Source organism: Mauremys reevesii, linkage group 1 (assembly GCF_016161935.1).
Source record: "Mauremys reevesii isolate NIE-2019 linkage group 1, ASM1616193v1, whole genome shotgun sequence".
Lineage (NCBI taxonomy): Eukaryota > Metazoa > Chordata > Testudines > Geoemydidae > Mauremys > Mauremys reevesii.
Window position 1 is genome coordinate 61,925,056 of NC_052623.1, and position 23,676 is coordinate 61,948,731.

The window sequence follows — 23,676 nt, forward strand, 5'->3', positions numbered from 1 at the left end:
CTTGCATCTAAATTAATGTAATCTTTCCTTTCCAAATCTTGGGGATTTTTTGAGGTTTTGTGGTAAACTAGCTCTGATAAGAAGAGTTTGCCTAAGATAACTGTAAACACAGAATGAGGCGCAATAGTATAGTTGGACTCTGAGCATTCAGATATCATGTCTGGCCCCAACCAATCATGACATTAAAAAAGGGGTTATTTAATTGTTTTTCAAGCATTTAGTCTTGGGTCTCATTTTCAGGCTTTTCTGCACCACTGTGCGGGCTAGAAACTTTCATCTTAAAAAGCTGAGATTCTCATGTAATAGCTTGGCTCAAGAATGTGGGGCTTCAAGAGAAACACCCACGTGTGAGATTTTGCAATATCCGGAATAAACTCTTCAGATTTGTATTTTGGTACTTGACCATGTGCTAATATCATAAGCAGCCAGTCCAAATAATTTTCCTGACTTGGCTTATAGCGTTAATCTCATGTGCAAGTAATTTTTAGCTCTTATATAGCACTTCATTGTTTAGTGTTTTTGAACATTTAACTCATCATTTTCCACGTGGCAGAGGCAAGTGTATTCCCCATTTTACAACCACATAAATTTAATTCTGAGTACCATCAATTTCTGTCACTCTGGCTCCTGATTAGGAATAGTCTTCCTGAGTTGTAGTCGGTAGTTGATGTGTTTACTCTGCACAGGCAGACCTTCTGTCCATATAGTCTTCCATTGACTTCATTGAGGTACCATACAGATACTGGGTCTGCTCACTCAGTGACTTCCTGGATCAGAGCTCTAGTTGATTATATAAAAGCAGCAAAGAGTCCTGTGGCACCTTATAGACTAACAGTCTATAAGGACTCTTCGCTGCTTTTACAGATCCAGACTAACACGGCTACCCCTCTGATACTTGACACCATGCAAAGCACTGCATTTAGCCGTATGGAGTGGAAATCCATCAACCTCATGAAGAAACTTGCACAAATACAGACATATCATCTTCCTTTCCAAATGCAAACGGATGGACATCATACCAAATGGACTAAAGGTTAGTCTGTTAGTCTGTAAGATGCCACAGGACTCTCTGCTGCTTTTACAGATCCAGACTAACATGGCTACCCCTCTGATAGTTGATTATAGTCCATCACAAAAGTTTCACAATTGTGCAGCTCTCAGTTATCAACAATACTGCATTTAACAGAATGCAGCTACGCAGTCTGATTTAGTGTGATTTTTGAAACATAATCTCATGTTTTATTGTAGGCTGAGTTTGTAGCACCAGCTATAGTTAAGTTTGCCTGATACTTGACATTATAAGAACTTGATTTCAGTTGCTTATAACTCTTGCAAACTTTAACTGTTCATTGAATTTTTTAAAAATTTCAGCTATAGCAGTTAATTCATTTCTAAGTATGAGTTGAACAAACAAGGTATCTCTCCGTACTGTTGGGGGGAAAATGCTTACAACCATTTCATTGAGAAGCTCTAGCACTTCTTTGTGTTGGAGCAGAGACATAAAATTTAGCAGTGAGATTGTGTGGTGTCATGGGAGGTGCCTTTTCTTCAAGTGTCCTGTACACTCTTGAGATGCTCTGACACATGCAGCTTGGACAGTGCAGTGTTAGAATGTTCACAAACCCCTCCCCTGCCCTGAATGCTCTAACACGGGGTTGGCAGCCTGCGGCATGTGTGCCAAAGGTGGCATGCGAACTGATTTTTTTTTTTTTATTTATTTTTTTTTTTACTGGCACGCTGACTGGGGTCCCAGCTGCTGCCCCGGCTCAGCTTGCTGCTGGCCTGGGTGAAGGGAACCGCAGTCCGGCAGCTGGCTGAGCGGGGCCGGCGGCCTGGACCTGCCACTAGTCTGGGGTTCTGTCCGCTGGTGTAGTATATTAAACTTCTCCCCGTAGGAATGTGCTACTTGTGGAGCACCAGGACTGGCAGTCGTAAGCAGTACACCATAAGAGCACATTCCTACGGGGAGAAATTTAGTACACTACACCTGGGTAGGGAAGGCAACAGCCCGCCCCTCCCACTTCCCACCCCTGACTGCCCCCTCATGACCCATCCAACCCCCCCCCCCCGTTCCTTGTCCCCTGACCACCTTCTCCCAGGACCCCCTGCCCCCCTCAGAATGTGCTCCCCGTAGGAATGTGCTACTTATGATGTACTACTTACGACTGCCAGTCCTGGTACTAGCTTTAGAAATAGGTTTAGATTAACTTTCAGTTTAAAGTAAGTTACTTACACAATACCATGGCAGATTTAAAGATCAAGAAACACCGTTTTAAAGGGTGTTTGTCATGCCTGGCTGTCTATGGCATCCGATGTGCATGTTCAGTGCTGAAATGCCTAGGAGAATGCCTATTTGGGGCCCTCCTCAGGCCCACATAGCTAGACAAGACTTCAGGCTCTTCTGTTACAAGAAATGTTGTCGGTCCAGCCTCTTGGATCAGATGCTTCTAAATAGACATCAGATACCTCACTTCAGTAAGGTGTCTGGGGTAACATAAGACTTTGATGTAAATCCGTGTATAAATTTACCAGTATTCTTTCCCAAACCATGGTCATGTAAGGGCAAATCTAAATTACATTCTTTAGACACAGAGAATGCTTTCTGATGGGAACAGAACTAAAGACTTTAGGTCCTCTGCTACGTTGTATCATATGTTGGTCAAGGGTCAAGCTGTCTCTGCCCATTCCCCGTCAGTGGGTCAGATAGTGTATATAGAGGAGAGTTATAAAAGTTCTTCACACTCTCTCCTCCTGCAGTTCTGAGAGTTCATTCTACCAGTGCAGTTGCTGCATCTGTAGCATGTTCCCATTATTGAAATATGTAAATATGGAGTTCAGGTCACACTTTCTCTAAACAGTGTGCCTTTTTAGATTTGGCAGCCAGATCTGATGCACAGTTTGGCAAAGTGATACTTCAGTTGTTGTTGTTTAATTAGGACTCAGTGTTCCTACATCCACCTTTAACGTACTCCTTGCCAAACTATCCCAAGAGTGGGAATATTCAGAGGACTCTTGAAGGAAATGTAGGTTCCTTGTAACTGTAGTTCTTCGAGATGGACTCTACATATTTCCACTCCCTGCCCCCCTTCCCCTCTTCTGTGGTGTCCCAGTTAAGGTTATCACTGGATTCTGTAATAGGGGTGGAAGAAACTGAGGCTGCTTGTGTCACCAAGCCCCTTTGACGGCCGTGCCATCAGAATGGGCTAGAATGTTTAGGGAAGTGGGGAAAAGGGTATGTGAGCATTCCAAGAGTGTGAATATGCAGAGTCAATCACCAAGAACTATGGTTACAAGTAACTAACCTTCATTTACTCTGTGGAAAATGTTCAAAACTTAGCCAAATTACACATTTTTGAAAAAACTCAGACTTGTAAGAGTTTGAAAACTAAGTTTTCTGAAGATTCTTTATGCACTAAGCATGCTCCTGCTAAGGGCTGCAGGGACTGAGCAGGACTTCTCATGCAATTGCTCCTCTGGGTATGGTGACCAGATGTCCCGATTTTATAGGGACAGTCGCAATTTTTGGGTCTTTTTCTCATATAGGCTCCTATTACACCCCCCCCCACACACACCCGTCCTGATTTTTCACACTTGTCTGGTCACCCTACCTCTTGGTGTCCTGAAACACTATGATATCGGGAATGGGGAGTAGGGGGATTCTCTTCCCTGTTCTCATTGCTTCTACTACTGGTGCCCAGGAAGCATGTGAGGGATGGGGAGAAGCCTGTCTTGAATTCAGAGGGATGAGAAATGGGAGAGGCGGGAGAAAATGGGGTTGCAGGGTGGGAGGTTGCAGGAGTCAGAAAGTGAGGGAGGGAGAAAGGGAGGAGCTGAAGGGGGTTGGATAGGAGCTGAGTGGGACAGGATATAGGTTGCACTTCTTAACTGAGTGCTTGACTCTGCAACTTTAACTATCTTTTAATATAGTCTTTTAGAGATAATAGATATTATGTTAACAGTATTATTTCTATGTGACTGTACCCAGGGTCATGAGGCATCTCCCTACCATCTGCCCATAGTGTGAGGAAGTGTTGTCTCTGCCTTCTGTTGGTCAGTTCCTCTAAATCAGCAGCCTCTGGCAGTGCAACCACTGCCTTCCAGACCTCTTCAGGCCTTGCTGTCTCTGTACAGGGTAGTTATAGGCATACATCAATCCCTGAATCTTCTGAGCATTCCCTGGAGTGCCCAGCCCCTTATCCACTGAGCACTCAAAATTACCTGGCCTACAGTTCCCAAAGGAACAGTAAACACCAACTTATACCTTCCTAAACACTTAGATGTATTTATAGTGAAAAAGACTATGTTTATTATTAAAGAACTGACATTCAAGTGAATAAGAATATTGGAAACAAATGATTACATATAAAACAAAATCATAAAACGCTTTCTTGAGACTAAACATAACTAACAGATTAACATCTTGTTTAACGAAGCTGATCTCATCCAAGGTTCTTTCCAGTGTTTTCAACCAAGTGTGGTTGAGATCCCTCTTTGCTTCATGAAACTTGTTGTCCATTTGCTTCCATAGTGAAGGATGCTAGGGTGTCGTCGTCTTTGTCCCCTGAATTACTAGAGCAGCCCTTTTGTGTGTGGGTCAGAATAGGGTTGTCTCCCCCGCTCTCCCGCTGCTTGCTTCCTCCTGTTACTTTTGTCTTTTGAATTTTTCACAATCTTTCATTAGCATTCAGTTTAGACTGGTGAGAAGAGGCCCTTTGTTTACATGTAAATTAAGCACTGTATAGTTCAGACTGTTAGATAACAAGTTCTCTTCTGACAGAACCTGTATTTCATCTTTGCTGGTGATCAGTTCCTAAATACAGACCTTAACATAATTTTGTGTGTGTGTATATATATATATAAAAAATATAGTTGGCACTAAGAGGTTCCTGGGTCATACATGACCAGTGCATACCATAGTGCTGTCATCTTATGGAATGTGCTGGTGCGAGCACAGATCCATGCCCATGAAGTACCAGCCTATCACATAAATGTGGACAAGTACTAACCAGAATATCTTTGGAGCATCAGTGCTAACATGACATTTCTTTTGTGTCAGGCCTAAAAAAATCTTACATTCTTGCTCGTTTTTTGAGTCTTTTTATCTCCTCCTTGAATCCATTCAGTGTCCATGCGCAAACTACAAATTTCTGCCACCCTCATCACCTCTAAATTATACACAGTGATATTGTTTCTCTGGCAGATTTGATGATACTTTTATCTTCATCTTCCAATGTTCTAACACAATCCAAAGTGTTTCCCGATTGACCAATAATGACTAGTTGCTCTGCACTGAGTTCGCCAACAGTTTTCATTAAGTAGTCTGAAGCAAACATATCATGGTTATGTGCTGTAATTCTCTCATGCTCAAAAATAGTTATTTTTGTCCACAAGGAACGTTTTAAATCAGCCCTGCCCCCAGGACATCCCCAATACTTTAACAAAACACCCTAACAAGCTGGCATCATGTGCTACTTACATATATTGGGATTTCACACTGTCCAAAATTTGAACTGGGATTGCACACTAGTTGTAGGAGACAATATTTTACTTTAAGACGGGGTGGGCAAACTTTTTGGCCTGAGGGCTTCATCGGCATTCCGAAACTGTACGGCGGGCCGGGTAGGGAAGGTTGTGCCTCCCGAAACAGCCTGGCCCCCACCCCCTGACTATCCCCCTCAAACACCCGACCCATCCAAACCCCTGCTCCTTGTCCCCTGATACCCACCCCCAGGATCCCTTGCCCCTAACTGTCCCCCTAGGATCCCCCCCCGAACCTCCGCCCCATCCAACTGTTCCCTGTCCCGTGATGGCCCCCTGGGATCCCCCGCCCCTTTTTCCATGCCTCTCAGAGCAGCAGGACTGGCAGCCGCGCCACCCTGCTGGAGCCAGCTACACCACCGCACTGCCCGGCAGGAGCTCGCAGCTCCACCACCCAGAGTGCTGGCGGCAAGCGAGCTGAGGCTGCAGGGGAGGGGGGGACAGCAGGGGAGGGGCCGGGGGCTAGCCTCCTTGGCCCGGAGCTCAAGGGCCAGGCAGGACGGTCCCACGGGCCCTAGTTTGCCCACCTCTGCTTTAAGATCTGCTTGTCTTTACTTAAATGGAATATAGGCTTGGAATACTGTTTCACATTTACAAGAGAATTGAATGGAATACAAAAGAAAATAAGATCCAAAATATAGCTCAGAAATCTGCTGCCACTGAAAGGCAACATTTGCTAGGTTGCATATTTATCAACAAATGTGTTTTTTTCAAGTAGAACAGTGTCTTTATCTGTTTTTTTTTAGTAGTTATTAATTCAAAGTAGCCCAGCAGGTACTTGTTTTTAATGACATTTCTGTAATATCCTGTCTAGGGCTAGCTATTCTTGTTCTTCCTTGGTATGCTGTATGATTACACATCTTGTATAGGAATAGAATATTCATTCATCAGAGAAACTAATGTCCCTGTAATTAAGTTTTATGTGTTTTTTTCCTTTCTAAAGAATATCTTGTGCCTTTTGTTGAAAACAAAAAATAAGCCTTTTTAACAGTGTTTTTTTCTCTTATTATTACTGCAGAAATGTCAACTTACTTATAGGAATTATATGAAACCCAACATAGTCATGGTGGATGTAGGAAAGTGGCCAATATTTACCTTGCTTTCACCTCAAGAAATAGCATCTATTCGGAAAGCATGTGTATTTGGCACATCGGCCAATGAAGCTATATACATAACCCATAATGATGAGGTAAGTGTATAAGGAAATGAAAATACCTGATCTGTTTTGGGATGTAATTCTAACCCTTTTGAATGCCTGTAAATAAGAAGCCTACAAAAGACACTGCATGTAACTGTGTCCCAGTCTGTGAATGAATGTGGTGGAAATGAATTGCAAATATTTGAAATCTTGCATTGGGACATAACTGGGAAGAGAGTAAAAGGATTCACAATAAAACACTCTTAACAAAACTTATTTTCATTACTATTAATGTCATAGATTAGTAAAGATGAAAAAATAAAAATTTGCTACATAAACTGAGTCTCTTTACATTTCATTTCACTTGAACAGCTGAACTAGACTGGTCAGTTTAACTTCTTGGATCTTACACTAGCACATAAATATAACCAGACAATTATTATGACAAATGTTGAACTTCTTATACCCGATAGTGATATAAAGGATAGCAGCTGTAATAAAAATGAATCTCCAGTCCAGGATATGCCCCATTTAGAGAGATCCTTTTAAATTTAAGTAACTTTTTTCTGAATCAAAATAGAATTGTCCCAGCTTTTTTTATGGAAAGAGAAGAAGTAGTGCATTGCCCTAAATAAGCCTCGGCACCCAAAAGGAGGAGATATTTGGATGCCTGCCTTTAAAGCGTACAAAACACAATAAAAACACTTCTGTAAGCTTTTAAAGACCTATGATTTCAGTAGAAGTATTTCCATTAGGGTTTGTAAACCTTCCTTCTGGTGTGTATTAAATAAAAATCTAAATTTTGAATCTAGAACTAGTTGTAGAACCCTTTGAACCAGCAATAAAGTTCCATGGATGAAATCTTTGCCCAATTGAAGTTGATGGCAAAACTCCCATTCACTTCACTAGGGCCAGTTTTCACCCTATATATCTATATTTCTGTCTGTCTCTCTCTCTCCATAAATATGAATCTAAATAGTTTAAAATGCAAATTGTTCTTTTTTTTTTCCCCCCAGGTGTTTGTGTTTGGACTAAACTGTAGTAATTGTTTGGGGACTGGAGATAATCAAAGCACAATAGTACCAAAGAAATTAGAAGCCTTATGTGGAAAGAAGATTAACAATCTCAGTTATGGAAGTGGACCACATGTTATACTTAGCACTGAAGGTAGAAAACATTTAGTATGTGAAATAATCAGTTACATGTTCTATCAGGGTTACCAAGAATGGAAGTGGAGATATGTTGGTAGATTGCTACTTGGCCAATGTGCAGGGTTTGTGTTGCTCTTCTGGGAATTCTGATCCTGGGCCAACAAAGTTCAAAGGCCAGATCTCTCAACTTACATAGGTCATAGCTTCGCTGAAGTCACTTTACACTAGCTGAGGAACTGGCCCAAAGCATACCATGATGGTAACATGCTTAGTCTTCCCTCTGGGATGGAGGAGCTATGTGAATTACTATCAAAATTTAATGATCAGATAACATTTTCCAAACCTGGTGGCCATCAGAATCAAATAGTATGTTCTAGTTTAGTAGCCTTCAACCAACTTTTACAAAGGGAAGAACGCAGGTTATTTCTCAACACTGGGTGGGTAGTAAACAGTGGCAAGGGAATGAATGCATTTTACTTTTTGAACATAAAGTTGGAAACCAGACTCCAACATGAAGTTGTAAAGTTCATTGGCTGACTAGCGAGGCAGTGCTGATTAAAAGGGTCTGGACTTGATGGCTTCAGACCCTAACACTAGACTTTTCTTTGTTTTTAAATAGTTGTTTTGAGTTAAATTTGTCAGTCTATTCTTATGTGCTTGTAGCATGTGGCTTCAAGTGTCTGAAATATTATGAGTAAAATGATAGGCTGCTCACTCTCGCCTCTAAATTGTTTGCCTGGTTCCTTTATTTAATGTTGGATTATGAGCACATTGAAACACCTTGCTCAGTTTTTTTTTTCTGGGAAGGGGATATTAAAAAATAATTAACATCAAAATTAGTTAATATGGACTCACTGGACAAAGCCTTCTTTGCCTTAAATTGACAAGAGGCAAGATAAAATCTGTTTAAAGGAAGTCCGGGGAAGGCAGAAAGTCAGAGAAGAGCAGAGAGATTGCTTGAGAAATTCTCAAGGGTGAAGAATGCTGAGTCCAAGGAAGGGACATGAATATAATGGAGGTCAGGAAATGGAGTACAGGAAATGTCCACTCAAAGTTGCTTCCTATATGGCTTCCCTTATAGAATAGTGAATTCATATAGGAAGCTGGTTTGGTTTGGTTTGGGTAAAATAGCTTTTGTCTGTATTGTCTGATCAGACAGCTGACATCAGTTTTAAATAGTTTATATTTACTGCCAATTATAGTTGAGTGCGGGGAGGAAGCATTTTAATTCTGCAGTAAGGTTAGTGAAACCATTTGTTAATGTCCTCCATTATATTCATGTGCCACCGTTTATCTCTCTCAAATAATCCAGAGCTCATGCTATGGTATAGTCATGAATAGTTAGACTTGAGAAGGAAGGCTAAAAACTGTACAAAGAATAAACTGTAGAACAATTACTACATTAGTCTTGCCACTTAGTTATTCTACTCTCACTTTCACTTATAGCTCTGTTTGTACTTACGCTTTTATAGAAGTTAAAGAGAATACAGTGTTTGAATCAATTAACATCTCAATTAGTTTGGAATTGGTGGGGGTGGTATCATAAACATGCATATTTTGTGCAGATGGTGAAGTTTATGCTTGGGGACATAATGGATACAGCCAGCTTGGGAATGGAACAACCAATCAGGGCATTACTCCTGTTCAAGTCTGTACCAACCTGCTAATTAAGAGGGTGATTGAAGTAGCTTGTGGCTCTCATCATTCTATGGCCCTATCATCTGATGGAGACGTAAGTCTTATATTTTCTTATTTAACTTTTTCAATAAACCTGGAGTTCCTGAAAGGAATCCGATTGATAGCTTTGGAGACTGAAGCCCTTTCTATCCACAGTACAGGTACAAAGTAACCTTACCATGCTGTCCTACCAATGTGCTTCAAACTCAAGGACCCTCTCTCCAGGGGTGGGAGAGGTAGTTCATTCTCCAGGCCAATTTTAATTCTTCTTCCCTACAGCGATTTGAAAATTGTGGCCAGTGAGTATTCTTATGCGTTTTTTGTGCATTGGACACCTATTAATAAGTCTGAAACTGGAAAGAACACTGCACCTAAAAAGCAATGTAATTTTGAAAGACTTTTTTTTCCACTAGTATTCCCTATTTGTATAATAGAGAATTGTGCCAGAAATGGTAGACCTTTTCCAAAAGATACAAATTTAAGGTTGCCCTCTGTGTGCGCTGTCCTAGCACTGACACGGATGGGTCAGTCTGTGGTAGTGTTTTGGTTCTCTTTAATACTGTATCTGATTGCTGCATTATTCATTATTGTGGAAGTATTCTGCTCTATCCACCTTCACATACATTGAGAGGGATTGGGCATAGTTGATTTTATATCAAAGTTCTGCTTTATGCTACATATGTTGTAGAAAATATAGCCCTGCAGAAATGAGTGGAGTCAGGCTTGATTTGTCCATGTCTAGTTACCTGGAAAGTGTAAATCACGAATTTGTTTATGTACTACTGACTAGTCAATGTTTCCTTTTTGATGAGCGTAAAAATGGTATTTTTAGACTGAGTAATCAACCTGATCTAATGCTGTTTTAAGGCTTCATCTGAATTGTTTGATTCTAAAATCAGCTTAAAATAGTTACGATGAGGAATTAAAAATAGGCATAATTCTGTCTATGTACTTGGCCCCCAGAACCATAGTATCTGAGCACCTCCATATCCTGTTCTAATACGAAATCATACTGCTGCCATTATGACACACAGTAGCACATCAATGTCTGTAATGAGGGGGAGGGAAAGTAGATTCAGAAACTAGTTTTTTGCTGATAATGTGCTGCTTTTGAGAGGAGCTTGTGCTTAGGAAAGATCTTGAGATTTTTCATTTCTTTGCCTTGCATAGGGTATGAAATTTGGAAGTGTAGTGCACCTAGTTAGGCAGCAGTGATATGGTCCAAACAAGATAAGATGAGAAATAGGAGAGAGAGTGTTCTACAGGTGCGAAGAATGAGACCTGTAATGCATATTTTGAATATAATGTATATTTAAACTGTACTTAAATACAGTGCTAACCTCCTGAAATTTAAACATTTTATTTTGACCTATATTATGCTGCCTCATAAGTGTTTGACTGAGGCTTTGTTGTTACATGATATGTTTCGTATAATCGGGTTATATAAGGGAACGTGTTATGGAATAATATTTACAGTAAGAATTGGCTGCAAAATTAAATGACTTTAATCTCTGGAATTTCAGAAAGTCTTTGAAGTGTCACATGACACTTCTTGCGGCATTAAATGATGAGCTCTAGAGTAGATAAAGGTAGGTGAAGGGCAAACAAACCATCAGCAATTGCCAAATTGGGAGAACTGTTGAACAGATGAATAGAGGCAGCTAGTTCATTCCATGGTTTAAAGAGCAGAAGCTGTAATCACAGGTGGCTGTCTTATATGAGAAAACAGTGGCTTAAATTTCACATTCCTGTGGTGGTTTGCTAGGAGGGGAGAAAATATGCTTAAGTTTACTCGCAATTTAACCTCTAGGAACCTTTAAATTTAGAGGCTCACTCTTCCATTATAATTCTCAAAAATAAAGCTGGTAAATAGTCTTCTTTGAAAACGTCTTCATTATAGCTTAACACATAGAGGATGTTAGTTATACAAAGGATACATTTTAATACAGTAGAATCTCAGAGTTACGAACACCAGAATTGTGAACTGACTGGTCAACCACACTCCTCATTTGGAACTGGAAGTGTGCAGTCAGGCAGCAGCAAAGACCAGAAAAAAAGCAAATACAGTAATGTGTTAAACATAAACTAGTAGAAAAATAAAAGGAAAGTTTAAACAAAAAGATTTGACAAGGTAAGGAAACTGTTTCCTTAGAATCATAGAAGATTAGGGTTGGAAGAGACCTCAGGAGGTCATCTAGTCCAACCCACTGCTCAAAGCAGGACCAACACCAACTGAATCATCCCAGCCAGGGCTTTGTCAAGCCAGGCCTTAAAAACCTCTAAGCATGGAGATTCCACCACCTCCCTAGGTAACCCATTCCAGTGCTTCACCACCCTACTAGTGAAATAGTGTTTCCTAATATCCAACCTAGACCTTCCCCACTGCAACTTGAGACCATTACTCCTTGTTCTGTCATCTGCCACCACTGAGAACAGCCGAGCTCTATCCTTTTTAGAACCCTCCCTTCAGGTAGTTGAAGGCTGCTATCAAATCCCCCCTCACTCTTCTCTTCTGCAGACTAAACAAGCCCAGTTCCCTCAGCCTCTCCTCGTAAGTCATGTGCCCCAGCCCCCTGATCATTTTAGTTGCCCTGCGCTGAACTCTCCTTCAATTTGTCCACATCCTTTCTGTAGCGGGGGGCCCAAAACTGGATGCAATACTCCAGATGTGGCCTCACCAGTGCCGAATAGAGGGGAATAATCACTTCCCTCAATCTGCAGTGCTCGTACTAAAGCAGCCCAATATGCCATTAGCAGTGTACCCTTGTTGCCAAGAAGGCTGACTCATATCCAGCTTCTCATCCACTGTAATCCCCAGGCCCTTTTTGCAGAATTGCTGCTTAGCCGATTGGTCCCCAGCCTGTAGCAGTGCATGGGATTCGTCAATCCTAAATGCAGGACTCTGCACTTGTCCTTGTTGAACCTCATCAGATTTCTTTTGGCCCAATCCTCCAATTTGTCTAGGTCACGCTAGACCCTATCCCTACCCTCCAGCGTACCTACCTCTCCCCCCCAGCTTGAGTGTTGTCAGCCAACTTGCTGAGGGTGCAATCTATCCCATCGTCCAGATCATTAATAAAGATGTTTGGGCACTCCGCTCGATCCTGGCTGCCAACTAGACATCGAGCCGTTGATCACTACCCGTTGAGCCCGACAATCTAGCCAATTTTCTATCCAATTAAATTAAGATGGATAAAGGCAGCATTTTTCTTCTGCATAGTAAAGTTTCAAAGCTGTATTGAGTCAAAGTTCAGTTGTAAATTTTAGAAAGAACAACCATAATGTTTTGTTCAGCGTTATGAACAACCTCCATTCCTAGGTGTTTGTAACTCTGAGGTTCTACTGTACCTTGAAATACACCCCCCCACCACCCTCCATATATTCAGTAGGTGTTTAGTTTTAGATTAATTAGAATAGTTAATAAAAGCAAAGGATGTAATATAGTTATGGACAAAACCTCCTGCTTTTTATTTTTTTTTCATGGTAACGTTATAATGTGTGTGGCTGGTGCTTTTGCACAAAGTTTTTCTCCATTTATCTTCTATCAATAGATATTAAAGTAAAGCGCTCAATTAGCACCAAGAAGGATATGTAGAATTTATGCAAAGGCAACCTCGGTCTTGCAGTTGCAGTCAGCAGCATGTCTGGTAACATCTTTTCCATAAGGGTAAATTTAAAGCAGGACAAAACACTGGATAGTAAACTGTAGGAAATATTCCTAAATTTGCCTCTGGGGATGGACTAGATAACCAAATATGAAATAACATATATTAGAAACTTTAGAAGAGGGGGAAAAAGTCTCCTGAGGGAGTATATGTTTCAAGATCTTTTAGGAATTTATGAACACAGACAACATCTTGCTTTCTTAATTTGAGACATTTTCAATAGCAACAAATTCTTGTACAAAACAACTACCAAAACCAATACTTCCCTTCATGCAATTTGTATCAAGTGTCATAGCTGCTGAAACTTGTACGGTGAACCAAAACTTCCCCATTCACAATGGCAGGTTGGGGGAAATAAGGAACCCCAAGGACAATTTTTAGACCGTTATCCACCTGAAACAACAGACTGTTAAGAAAAGTGAGAAGGGGGGAATTCTGTAAAGCTGGAAAATTAAATTACATCCTTCACTGTATTCCCCATTATACTTAACTGTCTTGAATTATGTTGGAAGAGGTGTGTTCAAATTCAGCCCACAAAGTTGTATATGTCCTACTGCCACCTTTATCTTTTATACTGGAAATATGTCCCTTATTTTTGACAAAATTTGGATGCTCCTGTTTTGGAATAAGTAATTGGGGAAAAAATGCCATGTTTATACAGTACCAGATCTAGCTCATAATATTTAAATTTAAAAGAAAAAGTCAGTGATTTGGATTTAGCTAGGGTTGGGCAAGTCCTATTTCTTCAGAAGAACCTAGTAGCAGAACTAAACATATTCGCTCTAAACTATTCAGATATGTATCTCTCTTTTCATGGGCAGGTATATGCATGGGGCTATAACAACTGTGGTCAGGTTGGATCTGGATCTACAGCAAATCAGCCAACTCCTCGCAAAGTCTCAAATTGTTTACAGACTAAAATGGTGGTCAGTATTGCTTGTGGTCAGACCTCCTCTATGGCTGTAATAGACAATGGTGAGGTAAGCTTTCTCCACTAACCTAATAATATAATACATTGTTGTCTGCTTATGACTGAATAGCGATGAGAAATGCTGACATGGAGAAGCTTCAGTTACGGAAGATACATCAGTAACTACTGTGGAATTTTATGGTCCACAAGAAATACCTTAGTATAACGGTTCAGCGGTCACAGCTTGAGCATGAACAGTAGGAAGTATCTGCTAAGGGAGTGTTAATTGCGTACTTGTCCAAGCTGTTAACAGGGTTTTTCACTTAACAAAATTCACAGAATGGGTTACTTTTTTATAGAAGTTATTTTAAGTCTCCATCTCCTAGTTACCATTCAGATGCCTTCTTTGCAATAAGAAATAACTTCCAGATGTGGCTCAAAGGTTGAGTAACCAGTTTCCAGTCTCTACAAGATATTGATCTGTTTGTATTGTAAAGTGTCTTCTGTATTTTTGTAACCTGAGAAAATAGAAAGTCACTGGATCTGAAAGTCTGCAAATTTATAATACTTAGTTCTATGAGACTGGCCATACAAGGTCAGAGAAATGGTCCATCTAGCCCAGTATCCTGGCTTCTGACAGTGACTGGTGCCAGATGAACAGAACAGGGCAATTTATTGAATGACCCATCCCATATCATCCAGTCCCCGCTTCTGGCAGTTGAAGGTTTAGCGACACCCCAGACCATAGGGTTGTGTCCCTGACCATCTTGGCTAACAGCCACTGATGGGCCTATCCTCTGTGAACATGTTTAATTCTTTTTGAACCCAGTTATACTTTTTGGTTTTCACAACATCTCCTGGCAGTTTAGTTCCACAAGTTAATTGTGTATTGTGTGAAGTAGTACTTCCTTATGGTTCTTGTGTTACATGTTACTATCGTATACCCTTCTTAGTCATCTCTTTTCTAAGCTAAACAGTCCCAGTCTTAATCTCTCCTCATGTGGAAGCTGTTCCAGACCCTTAATCGTTTTTGTTGCCCTTCTTTGCACCTTTTTTTCCCCAAAATAATCTTTTTCTGAGATGCGGTGACCAGAGTGGCATGCAGTACTCAAGATGTGGGCGGACGATGGATTTATATAGTGGCATTATATTTTCTGTTGTCTTATCTATCCCTTTCCTAATAGTTCCTAACATTGGTTTTTTTTTTTTTTTTTTTTTTGGCAGGAGAGAATTACCGCTCTTTCTTGAACGGTAACAGCTAATTTAGACCCCATCATTTTGTATGCATAGTTGGGATTATGTTTTCCACTGTACGTTACTTTGCATTTAATTTCATCTGCCATTTTGTTATCCAGTCAACCCAGTTTTGCGAGATCCCTTTGTAACTCTTTGCAGTCAGCTTTGGACTGAACTATCTTGAGTAGTTTTGTTTCATCTGCAAATTTTGCCACCTCACTTTTTAACTCATTTTTCCAGTTAATTTATTAATATGTTGCACAGCACTGGTCCCAGTACATATCTTTGGGGGACCCTGCTATTTACTGGTCTCCATTGTGAAAACTGACCATTTATACCTACCCTTTGTTTCCTATCTTTTTAACTAGTTACTGATCCATGAGAGGACCTTCCTTTTTATCCCATGACTGCTGCCTTTGGTGAGGGACCTTGTCCAAGGCTTTCTGAAAGTCCAAGTACACTATATCCATTGGATCACCCTTGTCCACATGCTTGTTGACCCCCTCAGAGAAGTCTAATAGATTGGTGAGGCATGGTTTCCCTTTACAAAAGCCATGTTGACTCTTCCCCAAGAAATCATGTTTATCTCTGTATCTGATAATTCTGTTCTTTCCTATAGTTTCAACCAGTTTGTCTGATACTGAAGTTAGGCTTCCCGGCCTGTAATTGCCAGGATCACTTCTGGAGTCTTTATTAAAACTTGGTTTTACATCAGCTATTCTCTGGTCATCTGGTACAATAGCTGATTTAAAGGATAGCTTACATACCACAGTCAGTAGTTTTGCAGTTTCATATTTGAATTCCTTCAGAACTCTTGGGTGAATACCATCTGGACCTGGTGGCTTATTACAGTTAAATGTATCAATTTATTTCAAAACCTCCTCTATTGACACCTCAATCTGGGACAGTTCCTCAGATTTGTCACCTAAAAAGAACATTTCAGGTGTGGGAATGTCCCTCACATCCTTTGCAGTAAAGACCGATGCAGAGAATTTATTTAGCTTCTCCACAATGGCCTTCTCTTCCTTGAGTGCTACTTTAGCACTTTGATCGTCCAGTGGCCTCCCTGATTGTTTCGCAGGCTTCTTGCTCTTGATGTTATTAAAATATATAGTTTTTGTCTTCAAATTCTCTTTTCGCCTGCCTAATTATACTTTTAAACTTACCTTGCCAGAGTTCATGCTCTTTTCTGTTTTCCTTCAATTGGATTTGACTCCTAGTTTTTAAGATGTCTTTGTCTCTAACCACATATTTTACTGTTGGTTAGCCATGGTGGCAGTTTTTGGTGGTCTTGCTGGTTTATTTTTGGTTTGTTTGTTTTTTTATTTGGGATATATGTCTAGTTTGAGCCTCTGATGGTGTTCTTAAAAAGTTTCCATGTAGCTTGCAGACATTTCACTCTTGTGATTGTTCCTTTTAATTTCCATTTAATAGTTTCCTCATTTTTGTGTAGCTCCTCGTTTTGAAATTAAATGCTCCCTCTCTCCTCTCCCCCAAGAATGTTTAAATTTAATTACATTGTAGTTGCTGTTGGTTCAGCTATATTCATCTCTTGGAACAGGTCTTGTGTGCCACTTAAGACTAAATCATGAATTGCCTCTCCTCTTGTGGGTTCCAGGACTAGCAGCTCCAAGAAGCAGTCATTAATGATGTCTATAAATTTCATTTTTGCACTCCATCTTGAGGTGATGTATACCCAGTTAATATGGGGTTAGTTGAAATCCTTCATTATTACAGTGTGTTCTGTTTTTGTAGCCTCTCTGATCTCCCTGAGCTTTTCACAATCACCGTCACCACCCTTGTCAGATGGTCAGTAGTATATTTCTACTGTTATAATCTTATTGTTCAAGAATGGAATTTCTATCCATAGAGATTCTATGGAACAGTCTCTACTTAATTTTTGATTTTTGCTATATTAGACTTTATGCTTTCTTTCACATATAGTGCCACTCCTAACCAACATAACATACTGTCATTCCTGTATATTTTATACCGTGTGCCATTGATTATCATTATTCCAACAAGTTCATGCGATGTCTATTAATCAATATCCTCATTTAATAACCAGGTTCTCAAGTTCACCCATCATAGTATTTAGACTTCTTGCATTTCTATACAAGCACTTTGTCGATTTAGTTGTGTGCCGTCATGTGATATAATTGAATGGGACTGTTTCACTACAGTTCCTACCTATATTTTTATCAACTTTTATCCTCTCGTCTTTACTAAAATATAGACTCTCCTTTAATAAAACCTCCCCAAAGGACGTCCGTCCAAACCGTATGCTCCTGCTGCACCTTTTCCACAGCTTTCTTATGAAGTGCATTTCATCAGTAGCTCTCAAAGTGCCTAAATAACACGTGTCTGTACTTCAGCACTTTAAATTCACAAAATGCTTCACAGGCATCAGTTAATCCTCACAACAGCTCTTCCCAGAGTTTTATACAGAATTCTTCTTAATTGAATCATAGAAATGTAGGGCTAGAAGGTACCTTGAAGTCAAGTCCAACCACTTGTGCTGTGGCAGGACCAAGTAAACCTAGACCATCCCAGACAGGTGTTTGTCCAACCTGATTCAAAACCTTCAACAGCTACCCTTGCAAGCCTATCTCAGAGTATAGCTATCCATATAGCTTGAAAGCTTTTCCTAATATATAACCCAAATCTCCCTTGCTTCAGATTAAGCGCATTACTTCTCATTCAACCTTCAGTAGACATGGAGAACGATTGATCAGTGTCTTGTTTATAACAACCCATAGCATATTTGAAGAGGTGTTATCAGTTCCCCCCTCAGTCGTCTTTTTTTCTCAAGACTAAACATGCCCAGTATTTTAATCTTTCCTAAGAGGTCTGGTTTTCAAAACCTTTTATAATTTTTGATGCTCTCCTCTGGCCACTCTCCAATTTGTCTGCATCTTTCCTGAAGTGTGGCACCAGAATTGGACACAGTACTCCAGCTGAGGTTTTATCAATGCTAAGTAGAATGGGACAGTTACCTCCTGTCTTACATACAACACGCTTGCTAATAAACCCCAGAATGTTAGCCTTTTTTTGCAGCTGCATCAGATTGTTGACTGATATTCAATTAGTGCTCCTCAATAACCCCCAGATCTTTTTCAGCAGTATTGGCACCTACCCACTTATTCCCCTTTTTATTGTTGTGCATTTGATTTTTCCAGTGGAATACTTTGCACTTTTCTTTGTTGAAATTCATTATGTTGAATTCAGACCAATTCTCCAGTTTGTCAAGGTCATTTAGAATTGTAAACCTCTCCTCCAAAGTGCTTGCAACCCCTCCCAGCCTTCTGTCATCTGCAGATTTCATAGCATACACTCTGCTCCGTTATCCATGTCATTAATGAAAATATTAAATAGTCTTGGACCCAGGACTGATCCCTGCAGGACCCCACTAAACACTTTTCCAGTTTGACATCGAACCATTGATAAATATTTTTAAGTAGTCTTTCAACCAGTTGTGCATTCATCTTATAGCTTCCCATATTTCCCTAGTTTCATTATGAAAATGTCATGTGCAACTGTCAAAATCAAAACATTACATCTACTTTTTTCCTCCCCTATCCATCAGGCTAGTAACCCTTTCAAAAAGGAAATTAAGTTTATTTGGCATGATTTGTTCTTGAGAAATCCATGCTCGCTATTCCTTATATCCCTGTTATGCTCCAGGTGCTTCCAAATTGGTTGTGTAACAACTTGTTTCAGTATCTTTCCAGATATGGAATATGATTTTTTCAGTGTAACTTGTAGTTTTTCTGGTTGCAAAGATTGCATTGATACATATGTTTTCCTGAGTCTGTAGAGGGATTAAAACAACCACACCAAGTATAAATTTATTTATTCATCTCAATAGGATATTAAATGTGATGCTTAACTATGATAATCTAAAAGCTAGCATAGTTAAACTTCCATTTAATACAGTGGTCCTGTGTACTTCAATATGCCATGCATATTGTGAAAGTGAATTATGTCTCCTGAGAGTTGTTCTGGTGTTATCTAACTGCACTTAGGGTACATCCAGACTACCCGCCGAATCGGTGGGTAGCGATTGATCTATCGAGGATCGATATATCGCATTTCGTCTAGACGCGATATATCAATCCCTGAATGCGCTCCCGTCGACTCCAGAACTCCACCAGGGCGCGAGGCGGAAGCGGAGTTGACAGGGGAGCTGCGGCTGTCGATACCTCCCATCCTCACGGCGCGGGAAGTCGAAATAAGATACGTCGACTTCAGCTATGCTATTCCTGTAGCTGAAGTTGCGTATCTTACATCGAACCCCACCCCCCAAGCATAGACCAGACCTTAGTGTTCCCCAAAAAGTTTGTAATGCAGCCTCACTGCTGGAAGCAGCCAATTGGATATCTGTTTCACTTTGCTTCAGATACCCCAGTCCCAGAGCACAGCATCACCAACTGACGGATGGTGCTGTGAGAACCCTGTCTTTCCAAGGTTTTAGTTTTCCCGAGAGACCTGTGGATAATTGGGTTGCACTGTACCTGTGGTGATCTGATGTTTTCATTAGAATGAACACTAGGAGTAAAGTAACAAGTTCTGAACAGGGAAGTAATGGACTACTCTGCTGTTGGACATACCTTAAGTGGATCAAGATGATTGCTTTACAGTTCTGTCCGCTGAAAAATATTAGACCAGCACAGTAAGACTTGCAGGAGTTTGTAGTATTGTATGTCTTCTGGGAAACTAGCTCAGTACAGTAAAGGCAGGCATCTTTTAAAAAGCCAACTTTCTTTTAAAACCCGGAGAACAGAGAAGTTGGAGAAATTGATCAAATTAATATAATATGCCCTCATCTCCATTTCTCCTTCCCCTTGTTAGATTGTGAAGATTTGACATTATCTCAAGGGACTTTCTCCACAGACTTCTATTGTCTCTGGTTACAACTCATATTTTCTGTATTCCTACAAACAGAAGAGGTAGCTTAATCTTTGTTTTTCTTAAACTAGGTATATGGCTGGGGTTACAATGGTAATGGTCAGCTAGGTCTGGGAAACAATGGTAATCAACTCACACCTTGTAGAGTGGCAGCCTTACATGGTGTATGTGTACTTCAGGTAAGTCCAAAGTAGAAGTAAACAGTGCATTAATATTGTCTATGCCTTCAAAAATTTCACCAAATCTGAGTCATAAGCACGTTTCTAAATTCAAGATTTCAGTGTTCTAGTTCTTGTAAAACCTATTAAAGCTGAAAGATTGTGGACAATCTTCGTAATGTATCAGAGGGGTAGCCGTGTTAGTCTGGATCTGTAAAAGCAGCAAAGAGTCCTGTGGCACCTTATAGACTAACAGACGTATTGGGGCATGAGCTTTCGTGGGTGAATGCTCACTTCGTTGGATGCATCTGATGAAGTGAGTATTCACCCACGAAAACTCATGCTCCAAATACGTCTGTTAGTCTATAAGGTGCCACAGGACTCCTTGAGTCTTTGTAATGCTTGCTTTTGAATAACCTTGTGAATGTGTCAGAATGCTTCATTGCTGAATAACATGAATAAACTATGCATACAATATGTCATGCAGGTACCATCTCTGTATATTGTGGGGCATGATGAAGTGAGGTATAGTGGGCAAGCTTGTAAGGAACTATCAAGAACAGGGAAACTAAGAGGTTCAAAGGATTTGTCTTAATATTCTATCTAGACAGTGGGTTAGGAGTGAAAGGCTAGCAAGAAGTGTCTTACGGTGAAAGCATAGGGCTAAGATTCAAAAGATCTGGATTCTAGTTAGGACTGTGTCAGACTTGTATAACTTAGGTTAAGTGATTGTGTGACCCACTCAATTTTTTTCTCCATCTCTCCAATAGATAAAACCCCCCTTACAGGGCTATTCAAGCCTCAGTTCATTAGTTTGTAAAGCACTTTGATATCTTGGGATTAAAAGTTGTATGTAGTTGTCTAGTGTGAAAGATTTAACTGTTTCTGGAGGAATTACTGAAGTTTGTAACTTGGAGGTCAGAGAGACTACAAGGGGATTATACAAAGTAGTCCAAGGTTAAAAACCTAGGGCAAATTGTTTAGCTATTGTGGACAAAGAATGTTAGATTTTTTTTTATAATTCTGTTTATTAAATGAAGAATTGCAGCAAACAGTGAGGAATAACCAATGAACACTAAATTACCAGTGCTTGAGGTTGTCTAGTTCTTATTGCTAATGTATTTCATGTTTGCTTTAAGTATCAGGAAATGGCAGTTTCTGGTCCTAAATGGAGAATGATGGAGGTACTGAACGTACTTCAGACAGATTAATGTAATGAGTGTAATAATTTGTCTTCCACTTGTTTCTGTTTGGTAGTAATCCTTGTACATTTACTTACAGATTACCTGTGGCTATGCGCACACACTAGCACTAACAGATGAGGGTTTGCTCTATTCCTGGGGAGCTAACACTTATGGGCAGCTGGGAACTGGCAATAAAAGTAACCAGCTAAGCCCGGCGCAGATCATGATGGAAAAGGAAAGGTAATGTTGCTGCAGCTAACGTATTTTTAGATTGTGTTGTGGGAGCATGCATTATGGAGTCTGTTTGTAGCTCTAGAAAGGTGTGTCTTGCTTTATGGATACTTGTTCCTGTTTGTTAATCTTGTACTATACCATACTTTTATCCTACCTTTTTTCCTCTAAATTCTAGACAGGGTATTTGTAGTGGCTCCTATGCTAACGTTTGAAATTATGTATACTCTATACATATCTGGTGCAGAGATGTAACGAACAACGAGGCCAGATGTTAATTTCAATAAGACATTCCACCGATGACCTCTCTAATAAAAACATTTGGATTATATGTGCCAAGTTGTTATACTATATTGATGCCTATATTTGGGGGGAGGGGACAGCCTGGTATGTGATGATTCCCTAGGAAAGTCAGCTGTCTGAGATTCTATAGTCAAAAGCCAACAATGTGTTTTGTAAGTTCCTCTTAACTCTGAAACACTTGGACTTCTGTGTCAATTTTTAATAAGTGATTTGCTCTCATTCTACCTAGTTCTGTTTGTGTAGTTATCTAATGGGCAAACAGTCAGCATCTGGCTGCCTTTTCTTTATACAGCTACATTTTCCATTTGGGAAACCAAGGCCATTCGTAAGATGTCTTTACATCTTTATAAATATGAGGTGACAAAGCTTCTCAGTACTGAGCCTGCTAAAAGCTCAACAAAACTAAAGATGGTAGAAAATAGTTTGTTTTTGTGAAGGACTTCTTGAAGTGATGAAGAATCAGAAACGAAATTGGATGATGGAGAACGCAGGTGGAAGGAAAGATAATACAGAATAGGGTTTTATTTTCTCTTAAATAGTGGTTCAAGTGAGGTGCATGCAGAATTTAAATTCAGAACTGATCATGTCTTCAGGCATGTGTTTTTTTTTTTAAAGTCTTCATTTCAGAAATATGAAGTGGTTAATGCCTTGCTAATGATAAAATTGAAAAAAATGTTCCAGAAAAAGCAATTTGTGGTGCTAAATTTTGATGAATCTACCCTCCCCTACTGAATTTACTTAACTAATCTTTCTTGGAGTCAGTGCCTGTGACAGCGTTTTCTGGTGGGATGCATTTTAATTCTTGCTGCTCCTGTTGTCTGTACATACTACCCAATCTGCCATCTATGTTAAATGCTACTAATAGAGGCTACTAGCAGATCCTGTTGAAGCGGAGTGCCATGCTGTCCTGAGGAATAAGTATGGTGTATCATTGAATTTGAGTTTTACATCCAGGGTGAAGCCTAATAGCTTAAAAGGAAATCTGAGTTAACCTGGAGATGCAGCCTTGAAGGAAAGAATTTGAGTGCAGATGTCCAGCAGGTAAAGGACCTCTATTTATCAAAGAAAGAAAAGGTGATGTGCTTGGTGCTCTACAAGACACATGCCACCTTTGACCATAGGAGCTTACATTCTAGAACAAGGGCTGAGATAAGGCAAGACAAAAAATAGGGTAGTGTCAGTGTTGATGGAGTCCAATTGGGGAAACACGGGTAATTGAGGGCACAGTGGAGTTGTGCATGGATTTGAAAGCAAGGAGTGGTTGTGGCCTCGGAAGGAGAGGAAGAGTTATTAACAGAACTTTCTTTTTAATGATTTTAATGTTGAGAGAGTTTGCTGTTGCTGGCTGGGATGGGCAGTCCTGGTAGAGGTGAGGTTATAGTAGTGGTATTGTGAATTCCTGAGTAAGAAGAGACAGCATGCTAAATTGCTGGAGTTACCAGCTGTGGATCCGATGGGATGCTCCAAAATCTTGGTGTCTGATGGGTCTTAATACTATTTTAAAGTGAAACAATGATTGTGTGTGTAATACTCAACTTGTTTTCTTTATAAATTAGGATTTGCTCAATGCTTAATTT

At 40.1% G+C, this 23,676-nt stretch overlaps 1 protein-coding gene across 3 annotated transcripts in view; it reads left to right on the forward strand.

Annotated features, from left to right (window-relative positions):
- Nucleotides 1-23,676, forward strand: part of RCBTB1 (RCC1 and BTB domain containing protein 1) — a 47,627-nt gene that overhangs the window by 11,876 nt on the left and 12,075 nt on the right. For all 3 annotated transcript variants that reach the window (XM_039538888.1, XM_039538881.1, XM_039538870.1), the window contains 6 exons: nucleotides 6,557-6,727; nucleotides 7,693-7,843; nucleotides 9,393-9,559; nucleotides 13,991-14,149; nucleotides 20,295-20,402; nucleotides 21,663-21,805. In XM_039538888.1, coding sequence (XP_039394822.1) covers nucleotides 6,584-6,727; nucleotides 7,693-7,843; nucleotides 9,393-9,559; nucleotides 13,991-14,149; nucleotides 20,295-20,402; nucleotides 21,663-21,805 — 872 coding nt within the window. In that variant the 5' untranslated portion in view covers nucleotides 6,557-6,583. The remainder of the gene's footprint in view (nucleotides 1-6,556; nucleotides 6,728-7,692; nucleotides 7,844-9,392; nucleotides 9,560-13,990; nucleotides 14,150-20,294; nucleotides 20,403-21,662; nucleotides 21,806-23,676) is intronic.